Source organism: Acartia tonsa, chromosome 5 (assembly GCF_053477335.1).
Source record: "Acartia tonsa isolate MP-2025a chromosome 5, ASM5347733v1, whole genome shotgun sequence".
Lineage (NCBI taxonomy): Eukaryota > Metazoa > Arthropoda > Copepoda > Calanoida > Acartiidae > Acartia > Acartia tonsa.
In genome coordinates this window covers 7798581-7811797 of record NC_137264.1, presented here as the reverse complement: position 1 = coordinate 7811797, position 13217 = coordinate 7798581, and the positions used below count along the sequence as shown (strand labels likewise).

General features: G+C 32.4%; 1 protein-coding gene across 1 annotated transcript; it reads left to right on the top strand.

Annotated features, from left to right (window-relative positions):
- Positions 1-369: 369 nt before the first annotated feature.
- On the top strand, positions 370-7749 carry LOC145318657 (uncharacterized). Its single transcript, XM_080160077.1, has 10 exons — positions 370-484; positions 999-1065; positions 2085-2172; positions 2532-2601; positions 3000-3123; positions 3809-3896; positions 4266-4374; positions 4816-4913; positions 6162-6292; positions 7305-7749. The coding sequence occupies exons 1-10, from the start codon at positions 431-433 to the stop codon at positions 7490-7492; spliced, it is 1017 nt and encodes a 338-aa protein (XP_080016203.1). The 5' UTR covers positions 370-430; the 3' UTR covers positions 7493-7749.
- The last annotated feature ends 5468 nt before the right edge of the window (positions 7750-13217 follow it).

Sequence of the window (13217 nt, the reverse complement as noted above, 5' to 3'; positions counted from 1 at the left end):
AACATTTCAATAAGCTGCTTTAAAGCAGGGATTTGAAGATTTGAAGGGAGTGGACAATGGCCGATAAATTGGTGTACATCCCCAATCATGATACACAAAAACATCCCTTCTGTAGTTAACAATTAGTGGTTGAAACGTTTGGATACTTAATTTAATAAACCAACCAACCATAATACAATAAAAGTCCCCATAGTTGTTAAGCCAACGAACAAGAAAACGTTACTATAAAACTTTGGGGACCAGTGAAATAAACAGCCCAATGTCCCCTCCCTCCCTATTAAAACTGAAGTAAACTTCTGGAAATTGATATGGGACTTATAAGAGGAGTAGAGTGGCTACACTTTCAAAGTAGTGATAACGGTGAGGTATAAAAGTTCGACTTTTATTTAGAAATTGTTAATCTTTACTGTTATTTGTAAAGTGAAGCAGTATGCTGAAATCCATCCTTATCCTGGCCTTCTTGGCAGCTTCGGCTCATGCGGTGGTAAGATTTTAAATTGTGAAGCGCCTCTATAATCAAATCCAAGAATGTAAGTATGTCCTTAAAAAGTATTTTTTCCGCTAATATTTAAACTTATTAATCAATATTCTGCCTATTAAGTATATTTCTATAAAAGTTTTAAATTTTGTATATGCTACTGCTCCATTTAATTTGTTTGTATCTTGATAATATGGAAATTAAGAATGATTACATCCATGTATGTCTGACTGACGGCCACACTAAGTGAAATATAGAGTAGGTTCGCAACTAAAACTATTTTAAGCATAGTATGAAAATATACAAATATGATAAAGTTATAATTATTAATGAGTTTTGAAGTCCATTCTAGTGCCTATAAAAAATGACGTCTTACAATATAAATGACCAATGATAGGTCAATACACAGACTAAATTACCAATGGCATACCAGTATACATTTTAATTGACCAATGGTAGGCCAGTATGACGTCATATTTTAATAGGCACTATAAAAAGCTTCATAATTTTTATCATTTAGTGCGACTATACCTTTTCAACCCCAACAGAATGGACAACTGGATTAGACGGAGCACTTAAAGGAAATTGTAAGTAAATCACAATTTATCAGTTATTATTAACAGCGCTCTTCTCCTTAATATCCGTTCGCCTGTCTCAGAAACCGAATTGGGGAAACTTGAATTACTCAACTGCTATTCAAGATAAACAGCTGAATTTTTAGTAACATACCCCGTAAAAATAAACATCCATAACTTGGTTGTCGGTCTAGCGTTAATGTTACAAAAGACTATAAACATTCGTGATTTTAATACATTCACTAGAAAAAGTCCAACTAGACAATAGACATAGTACATCTAGATAAATAGTACAACTGACCCTATTTTTCGTCAAATTTAAAAAGCGAATTTTTGCAGACAGAATCTATTGTTTACATTTTGTTATATACTAGATATAGGCAACAAAATTTGAAACGAATTTATTCAACAACATAATTTTTAGAAAGCTAACTTTATTTAAAGAATTCCATAACTAACTTAATATATGTTTTGTCTTATGTTCACATTATACGAGGGAAGAATTTTTTACACGAATTAATTTACCCAGGAAAAGCTTAATCCTTAAATATGCGACATTTTATAGCTGACTCATAATACGAACGAAATGAAAAATTTATGCCCACGTGTAACAAAATGTTTACACAATATCAACCAATGAGATATCTCCTTTAGTATTCTCCTATTGGTTGAATCAAAAAATATGTCTCTTATATAACTCTATTAACTAGGCAAAAGAATAGACATATTTCTGACCAAATTTGAAACAAAAACTGCTGTATGAATACAAAGAACCTAAAAGGATTAAACAATGGATGATAAATTGGTGTACATCCCCAATGATGATACATAAATTACCCCTTCTGTATATTACATTTAGTGGTTGAAACTTTATGATAACTCTGCTTAAAGAACCAACCAATAAAAATTCAAGCAAATTCATTACAGTTGTTAAGCCAACAAATTATGAAATGTTACTATAAAAATTGGGGACTAGTGTAATAAACAGCCTAATATCCCCTCCCTCCCTGACTAAACCTTGTTTTGTTCAGTCGATGGCTATACTCTATGTTCTGGTCAAGACTTGATGGCTAGATTTAAAGAATTCAAGAACAACAACAATCTCCCAACTACCGTACAGTAAGTTTTGTAGTAGCGAATTTACACTATGATTCTAAATGTTTGTATGTCCGTCCGTCTTGCTAGGGGGAAATGTAATATTCCCAGCTGCTATTGTAGATAGACGGCTGAATTTTTTTTGCAAAGATTCCCTTTATTTGAGCATCAACTTTGTGTGTCAGTCTGTCGTTCATGCATATAATGTATTTTTTGTTGTTGTTATCGCTAAAAATTGATGATGTCACTCTTGTTCTTGTTCCAAATATTGCTCGCATAGCGTGTCGAATTTATTTTATACCCCCAATAGTTTTGAATGTTCAATTAGGTAAAAGTTTTCAAAATTAAATTCAAAAAAGTTTCTGACAAAATCATTATTTTAGTGAGTATAGAAATTTCTGGGCTTTTGCAGTTGATTACATGTTTATGGATGAATTTCTACGTTTTGCTCAGGTAATCCTTTGATTCAGGCCTCGCCAGCTGCGCGTTAGAAACCTGTAAGCCTCAGGAAATTCATTCTTTTGGAATTTTGAAAACATAAGCCAAATATACATTGTTATACATATTATATTTTTTTTTTCGTGAACAAAGTACCTTCCTAGTCTACAGTTTATTGCAGTTTTTCTAGATGTTGAATGCCCAAAAATCTACTTTTGAGTACCAAAACTAATACTCTATTTCTTACTATGTCAGTCATAGATTATAAAAGGAAACCAAATCGGTTCTGCGGTTAGCAAGATTCATTGTAACAGGCAAACACACACATAGAGACAGACAGAAGGACATTCTGTTACTTTTATATGAAGATATCAAGTAAAACAAACATGTAAACAATTTCCAAAATAATTCAGATTGCTGCTTCAACTGCTGGAGGAAACTTGGATGTTGCCAGAGATTTGTTCACCAGAAATGTAAATACAGCTGTAGGAGTGGACCCAGTTAACCCTGACACAAGATACACCTACTACATGATTGGTATGTATTTATTTCTATGCTGTTAGAAAATATATACCCAGCAGCCGTTTGGCTCCAAAAATCAGTGAATTCGCAAACTTTGGCAAGCAAATAAATGCAAATTTGCAAACTTTAGCAAGCAAATAAATGCGAATTCACAAAATTTAGTTTACTAACAGTGGTCTAAATGGATAAGACAATGGGTGATAAATTTATGATCATCCTCAATGATGTTACACAAAATAACCTCTGCTTTAGATTACAATTTTAATAAGTCCCGAAAGTTTATTAGCTAACGAATAAGAAAACGTTCTAATAAAACTCTGGGAACTAGTGCAATAAACAGCCCAATGTCCACTCCCTCCCTGGTTTACTACAGTTTATTAGTTCATATTATTGGAGGCAACATGTTTGTCAGTCGAGACTCGAAATAATTATTTTTCTCGTATTCATTCGAATCCGGTGGATAGGAACCGGTTCTCATCCATACGAAAAAAATATGTCTAGCATCGTATTATAAACCGCTTTCTACGAATATAAAAATGTACAATCATAAGATTAAAACCAGTTTTTTTAGCCCGTGCCTTCGGCACCTCGGGGCTAAAAACAAATTGTTTTAATCTTATAATTGTACATTCTATATCCGCGGAAAGCTGTGTATAATACGATGCGAGAAATAACTATTTAAAACCTATCTTTTGTTCAGCCTTTAGAAAGAGTAATATGGTAAATGCTGCCTCAATCTACAATCCTTATCCCCCAACATGGGACAATCTGTTCACCCAACACAGAAAGTAAGTTCCAATACAATGTGCACTTGAATTATGAAAATTATATCTGAGAAGGATTTAAAGCACCTTTTAATTTTAAACTTATAACAAGATTACTGTGCTAAATACAAACTTCTTTATTAGGTCGACTCAAACAAGACTTTTCGTGTAATGGCTAGAATCATTTGCAGAGCATCTAATTTATAACTTACATTATCCATCCATATTTACGACTGTGACATTTGTACAAAATAGTTTGAATTTACTTTTCACTTAATATATCCTATGTATTTTAATAATAGATGTCAATTACTTTTTACTATTTCTACAACAACATTAAAATTCAATTTTACTGTAATAATGTACCATTTTATTGGTGTATTTATATTGCAGCCTTATTCCTTGCACGTGGCAGAACGGTGCTGATCAGTGCAATGCCGCGCTCAATATCAACTTTGGTCAGCAAGTAGAGTTTGATCTGAAGAATACACTGGCCAACCAGGTAATCATTGTCAATAATTGAATCTCTTTATAGTGCCTATAAAAAAAGAGTTGAATTAAAAAACTTTTGGCTAAAGTATCCTTAATGACGCCATATTAGAATAGTCCATTATACTAATATGATGTAGTTTGGAATACTTCGGCTAATCGAATAGGATCATCAGCGCGCAGCACAGCACAAAAAATATGAATTTGGACGCAGACAGTTGTTTAGCCAAAAAGTTTTTAGTAATCAGGGATATAGAGATGTGACAATAGGCAATTATTTTTTTAAGTTCTCGCTGAAAGACCATGAAATTAAGATTTTCCAGTTTTCCCCATCCCTACCCTTTTTCCCTAACAGTCATAAAACATTTCCATAAAAAAAGAATGTTTTTTTGTGAAGGGCTCAAAGTTGGTTATTGCAATATAAAAAATTTAAATAATAAGTTGATTTTTTAAGATTTGTATGACCTCGGATGAATTCTACGGAGTGACAGCTCCTACTACTGCTGATTGCAAAGAATTTAGAACACATGCTGAAACGTTTGAAGGTGTCAGGTTAGCTGCAGTTTTTAATTATTTCATAATATTTTGATCATGCTGGAATGGATATCCCAAATATTCTGGCAATGTGTGATCGCATCGCAAAACTTGAAAGTTCTCTCTCCCTTCCACGGAGTAAGAAATAGGAAGAAAATAATTTGTCATGTGATCACTTTACTGACATAATAATTTGGAAACCTATTACGTGTATTACAAAAAATGCGATATTTTGTTGTGATTACAGTATTAATTTTAATACAGTAATACGTACATTATCATTTTAAATACGATAATAGCTAAATATATTCCATTATCCCATCTTATTATAGACAGCTTTCCTCGGTATTAGATAAAAAAAATATAAGATAAAACCAATTTTGTTTTAATATTCGTTGTAAACTGTCCGTAATATGATGTGATTTTTATATGGCTGAAAACCGGTTCGAATCCAGTGGATGTTAATCGGTTTTGAAGCAATTCTGTAAAATATTTTCTATATTAGATCCTTGCTCCAACAATTCTTTTTCTTCATTGCTCCGAATCCGATTAATTTCTGCTGGATTAAATCTGGTACTGGACCATACTGAAAAATCATGTTTCGTATGGTATTATTGGGAATTTATTAAAAATCCTAAAATAATTCCCTGTTTTGTTGGAGATGGCCTCCGTTCTCTTTGGACATGTAAATTAGATGTACTGAATTTTAGTTTCCGAAAGTGTACCTAGCATTCGCGTCTTATCCCAATATTTACTACTAGCTAAAAAAGCTTCAAACTTCCAAAAAAAATCAAAATTTGAAAAAATATAAATTTTGAATGTATAATGTATAAATCGTTTATACATTATATCGTAGCTGAAAATAGCGTTTGCAATAATTGGGTTATCGGCTGTACACATTTGGAAGTTATTGAAGAAATAGGCAATCCATTTTCAGCACATCGTAAATTAATATTACATTTTGTCCTTTTATCATCCACGGATAACTGTCTGTAACACGATGCAAAAACCACCTTTTTATTCCTAGGAAATATTGGGGTAAAACAACAGAGAAGGAAGGGTTTAAATAACTAAATGTCCTCACCCCGTGAACCCTGTGCCGACTTTCAATTGGGTCTTTAAATATCAACCAATAGCGTCGCCAATATTAACACAGCCTAGTTGCTACAAAAGAGCACAAAGCAATTTGCTAGCAGACGAAAAAGGTCCACAAGACCGGAACCAGGTAGTTGTCTGGGTTATGCATTCTTATTACATCTATTATAGAAACAACCAAGGAGGCGTGTTAGCAGTATCCGCCTATGTGTCAGATATGCAACAACAAGGGACTGTGCTGAATTCACTACAAGCCAGAGCTTACTTCTATGTGGCCTGCAGTGCTACTTATGATTTCCAAGGTAAAAAAGCACAGTGGACTTTTAAGGTTTGACTCTATTATACATGAATATTCACGAATTCCCAAAGATTAGCCGAGTACCTAAGCTTATTTCCCTAGAATAATTGAATATCCACACTTTCCCCCTATGGTAGTTAAATATGCACAGTAGTTTCCTATTGGCATTTTTAAAAGCAAATCTTCTCTGCATCTCTTGTCCATGATATGAATATCAAATTAAGGTATGTTAAAATTGCCCTTTTAACTTTAATCCTTTCAAATTTTAAGTTGAATATTCGCATAGATATTCAACTATTGTTGAGCCTAAGTTTTGTTTGTAGACCCTAATAAGAATCATGTGCGTAATTTTATTTTCTAAGTTCTAAATTGCTCTAGTTATGTTATTTTATAAAAATAAAAATTAAATTTCAAAATTAAACAAAATAATCTTATAATATAAAGTAGTAGGATTTTTTTTGTCTGTAGCTTAGCTTAAGTACTGAACCGATTGAATTATCCATTTACGGAAGCTTCTTAGAAATAAGAATCAAATAGCCTAAAATCACCAGGGAAATTATAAAATTTGGAATTCAATCGGTTCGGTACTTAAGCTAAGCTACTGACAAAAAAATCTTATTACTTTATATATTACTAGCGGCTACGCCCCTAGAGGCATCTAGGGGCGTAGTTTTTTTTAAATTAAAAATTGGGTGGGGTAATTTTTTTCTAGGGGCGATTTCTCTTGGGAGCGTGGTGGTACCCTCCCCCAAAATAGTTATAACAATTCCCGGGACCTATGAGAAGCTACCCTATTAAGGAGAACCCGATCGGTTCACCGGTTAGCGAGATCTTTCGGTACAAACACACAGACAGACAAACAGAAATCCTGTTACTTTAGTATAAGGATATGATTATTTTGTTTGATATTGAAATTTAGTTAAGTTTTGGGCTATTTTCTCACCAACCTTACTCCTTCCAATACATAGCTCCCAGATGCTAGGAGGCTAGTTATTAGTTAACTATATTTTGTTAAGGTGATGGTTTTGTTTTCAACAACGCACCCGCCAACGAGTTCGTGGTGAGAGGAGACGTTCCTCTAGACCAGCTGGACGGAACCTACTATGTCGTGCTTCCCCACGCCTTTGCTGAGGAGCCCGCAGAGCCCGCCCAGCGTCGCCTTAACCCCAAGATTTCTCTTAGCACCTTCAGAGGATCAGCATAATTTTTTGTTAACTTTTTCATTAAAAAAAATAAAAAGCTGTTAATAGTGCCTATAAAAATGACATAATACTGGCATACCATTGGTCAATTTGGATATATATTGGCCTGTCATTGGTAATCTAGTCTATTTATTGGCCTATCATTGGTCATTTGTATTGTATGGCATCATTTTTTTTATAGGAACTATAAAATGCTTCAAAAAATTATATTTGTTTTTTATACAATTTTGTTAATAATAAACTATTGTTGAACTGTTAATTTTTTAAAACTTTAATATTGGAAGAGGATCTTCTTCACACATTTGGTCTGTCGGGGATAGACAAAACAATATTTATACGTCGCAATGTTGATATACACACAAACAAAAGTTTCTCCCTAGTACAATTTGACAGACTCCTTACCGCTTAACACGGCTAATCAATGCCAGACCATCAGGTATCTAAAGACAATGGACGATAAATCAATGTACATCCCCAATGTTAATACACAAAATTACCTCTTCTGTAGATTAAAATTAGAGGATAAAACAACAAAACACTCCACTTAGTGGAGCAACCGATCAAAATTTAATTGTAAGTCCCTAAAGTTCTTAAGCCAACGAAAAATAAAACCTTATTATAAAACTTAAGGGACTTGCGTAATAAACAGCCCAATGTCCCCTCCCATTCATTCCGACTATGCTAATTATCTAATTATGGTTGCGCTTTTTAAAAGCGAATCTTTTATGTAATTAAGGTCGGACCACCCGGAACGATTGTGCCTTTTTGTTGATTTAAACATGTTAGAAATGTCCCATCGATTTCAAACTTTGCATGATGATTACTATAACAGTCAGGTACAATTTGAAAAGCGTGGCAATTCTATAATCTTTACTAGAAACACCGTACGCCCATTTAAACGGTTCCAGGACAAACGCAGGAGTCCCAAACGTCGGAGTGGACAATTGGAGGAATGTTAAAACATTAATTTAATTAAGTATTTTTATGCAGGTTAGGTTAGGTTAAGATATGAATATACAAATAAGCCCCCCGCAGAGGTTAGGTATTTTAAAAACCTACAAGATAGTTTAAAATAGGTTAGGTTAAGTTTCTACTCCTGCGTTTGTCCACTCCGACGTTTGGGACTCCTGCGTTTGTCCTAGGACCATTTAAACCTTTAACCTTTTAAACAACAATTTTTATGTAATTATCTGATTCATCTGAATACTGATTCCTATTACAACAAGATACAATGTTAAAAGATAAGCATCTCTATAATCAAGTCCTAAAAATTTAAGTATGTCTTTAAACATCATCCTGTTTTAAAGTACTTTTTCGACAAAACTTATAATTTTGTTTGGACTTTTATACTTTTATGTTCTGCTTATTCAGTTCAGACACTCTACAAGTGTTAATGTCCGTTTATCCTACGGTTTCAGATCTTCGCTTTTATTGATATTGTTCTCCTTGTTATCAACATAATTTATTGCCTGTCTATATAGTAATTTCCTCTCAACATTGACTTTATTGCTGATAATATAATAATTACAACATTTTTAACAATTATAATTCATATCGTTACATAGCATATCTCACAGGATCCAACTGGCCACTAACCTCGTGTTGGTTAAATCAAAATTTAAGATTTCAGAAAATTTAGTTTTGTAGGAAATATTAGTATTTTAGAGTATCTGTATTTCCAGTATGGCTTCGAAACTGATTTATATTTGCTGGATTAGAACCGGTTCTCACCCATACTGAAAAATCATGTAAAGCATCGTACAACAGACAATTTCCCACAAATATTAAAATAGAAATCGTAAAATTTATACCAGTTTTAATAGCCCGGACCTTTAGACCCCGGGGTCTAACAAAACTGGTTTTAATCTTTTAATTTTTCATTTTATTATCCGCAAAAAGCTATTTATAATACGATGCTATAAATAACTATTTTCTTCTTTTTTGAAGGGAAAGAGTACTAAAAACTTATCATCCACTGCATTAATTGTTTTTAAGTGTAAATATTGATTAAAATTAAATAAAATTTTGTTAATTATTTTTAAAGATTTATTGCCAATATATTGAACGTAGTGGTCAGTTAGCTCCAATGTGACATTACATTTATTTAAATTAAATCAGTAACATATTTTGATCTAGTAAGTATAGGGGTAATCAAAATCAATATTAAACAACAGCATACAGGTATTTATACAGGGGCTCGGCAGCCTGGCGTCAGCCGCGACGATGGCTTTAAATTTTAAAAGTTTTGATGCCATATCTGGGTCAAGTTTAAACTTTTACCAGATTTTTAAAATTGTAAAAGTTGGATTTTCTGAGGCTTACAAGGAGCTGATGCGCGGCAGCAGAGCTATGAGCTGGATCTTTAAATCATTTTAGTGGTGAGCCAGATCGGAGTAAGCCAACTTTCCACCAATGAGAGCACAGCATTTTATGAAATGCCGCGCTGTGATTGGCTGAAATTCGGCTCACCCCAACCTGGCTCACCACTAAAATGATTTAAAGATCCAGCTCTGGTTTTACCTATATCTGTCTATTGTTTTTAACAAAATTGTTCTTAATTTCTTAATTTACCATTTATATTATTTCTAATTTGCTAAAAGAATCTAACCTAACGTTTCAATATGAAAGCCATTATAAAAAGCACTTATAACTAGCAAAAAACACTTATCATGATGCTATTCTAGTAATTCAATTCTTTAGCTCTAACCCATTTAATAATTTGATATATATTTGTGTTTTTATTTATTTCCACTTTTTATGATTTTAATTTAACAAAAAAATTAATTGAAAATCGTTGAAGTGATCTATAACTATTCCATTTCACTTTTCGAATGAAACTAAGAACTGTTAAATCACCACAAAAAGAGGGGTAGGTTTCTGGTAGAATCCGTAAAGGTGTGTGTTTTAAGGATTAAAAATAGTGGTAGAACGATAATATTTACTAAATAGATGCATTTCTTATTGAAAAGAACTATAGACAAAAAAAAATTTTAAGTTAATATAAATTTTTATGTTCTACTACTGTTTTTAACTTCTAACACATAACCTTTACGGATTTTACCTGAAACCTACCCCTCTCTTTATACGTTTACAAATATCAAAACAATAACTTTAAAATAGCACAATAACATTAAAAAAAACAGTGCCGAACAAAATAAAGATATAAAAAAATAAATATAATTTCCAATTTTCTAAAAATATTTTACTAAAATTAAATGCACTTTCCATTGACCAACAATTCCTTTTTTTTTCAATGATGATAAATATTTTAAAAGTTCTTTAAAGTGCCCATAAAAAAGGGTGATAAATTAAAAAAAAAACTTATAGTTAAAAAAATCCCGAATGAATAGAAATTAGACCAAAAGTTTTTAAATGATTCCCTTTTTCATAGTTACTGTATAAAGAGCTTTTTTTCTTCAAGGCTTAAATTTTAAAAATTATCTTAGGTATTAATTACTATTTTCAGTTTACAAAAAACATAACATTTTCAAAAATAACTATATGAAATATCACACCTAATAAGAATTTTAAACTTTGCAATTAAAAATCACAACCACATATATTTAATATTTCATATTTATACTATGTTATTTAATTTTTTGAAGCTCTTTATAGTGCCTATAATAAAAATGATCAATGATAGGCCAATAAACAGACTGAATTACCAATGAAGTATATATTCATTATAATTGACCAATGGTAGGCCAGTATGACGTCATTTTTCTAGGCAGTATAAAAAGCTTCTATTTTTTACTTACTTTAGGGTTTTAAAGACAGCAAATATTTCATAAATATTTTAATAATTTAAAGAATTAGAGATTTCAAGGTTTCTTTGTAAATGTCTTTAAAACCCAAATGTATTTGAGTATTTTCAATAAATATTTTATTAATTAGGTATTATAATTGTTCTAATTTCTATTTAAGTCTTTCATTTATATACATAGCATAGCAGATTTATTTTACAAGCAATTTTAACTATTCTGTATTTTAGAATTCAATATTTTGCATATTTTTATAAAAATAGCATAAGACATATAATTTGGTATATTTAGCAAAATAAAAAGAGTAATTTCCATGTCACAATTAGAATTCAGGGAATTAAAGGGATAAGACAATGGTCAATAAATTGATGTAGACAAAGTTACCCCTTCTGAACATTGAAATTAGTGGTTGAAACGTTTTAACACTCATCTTGAATCAACCAATGAAAATTCAATCCAAAGTTGTTGATCTAACGAATAAGAAAACGTTATTATAACTTTGGGGACTTGTGTAATAAACAGCCCATTGTCCCCTCACTCTCTGATTTGAATTACAATATGATATACATGATAAATACATAATAAATAATTATTAAACTAATGTACGACTAATTACAATCATTGGGTAGGATTCTTTTTAACATTTTGCACCCTGTAAAAATTTATTACTTATTTTTTATCTTAATGCTTATATTCAGGGACAAGGTACCAGGATTCTGACAAACAATTACAAGTGAAAATTTCCCCACAACACACTTCCTTCTTTTACTTCTTCATATCCTCTTCCCTTTAGTTACAGCACAAAACAAGTTTTACCCCACCAAAATATCCCAATTTTGAGCAATTTCAAATGAAATTAATTTTCTGAATCAAGGCCCCTGCTTAAATAAAAAAGAATAGTAATTTTTGTTTTTAAATTTTAATATACATATATTATATTGTAGTCTAGACCTTTGTAGAGCATTTGATGATATACTTAATTAAATGTTTAAAGTATAATCTATAATACAAAGTAGAATGATGTCTGTCTGTCTGTCTGTCTGTCTTTCCGTCCGTCCGTCCGTCCGTCTGAAGCTTAAGATCTCGGTAACCACTGAACCGATCGGATTCTACTCTTGAGGGTATATACCTATTGGTCCTGTGGTGGTTTTAAGCTATTTTCTTGGGGGTTGGGACACCCCTAACCCCCCCAAAAACAAAAAAAATCCCCCCCTTATTTTTTATTTTGCTCTGCTACAGGCTGCCGCAGGCTGCATTTTTTTTTTTTTTTTTTTTTTTGTAACCTTTGTGGAAGGTTTCCACACTTTTTTACCATCTCTTGAGGCTAGGGGATAAGCCGCTAGTCTATAAACAAAGTAGAATAATGTTTGTCTGTCTGTCTGTCCGTCCGTCAGTCAGTCTGTCCCTTAAGATCTCGGTAACCACTGAACCGATCGGATTCTACTCTTCAGGGAATATACCTACTGGTCCTGTGGCGGTTTTAGGCTATTTTCTTGCAGGGTGGGACACCCCCAATTCCCCCTAGAAATGAAAAAATCCCCCCTGATTTTTTTTCATTATTTAAAATTAGTGGTGGAGTTGGGGCTTCTCTACAGCCCATAGAGGCTAGGGGCGAAGCCGATAGTAATAGTTATAAAGCGCATCGTATTATATAAAGCTTTCCGCGGATACAAGAATACAATAATAAGATTAAAAACACTTTTTAAGCCCCGAGATGCCGAAGGCACGGTTTAAAAAATTGATTTCAATCTTATGATTGTACAATTATATATTCGTAGAAAACTGGATATTATACGATGCAATACATAATTTTTCAGTATGGCTGTAAGAAGCGGTTCAAATTCACCGGATATTAGTCTTTTCGAAGCGAAACTGCCAATAAATGTTTACAGGGTGTTTCATAACTGGCACCAGGCACCGGTATTTTTTACATATTTTTGAAAACAGGGTGATTCAAAACATGGTC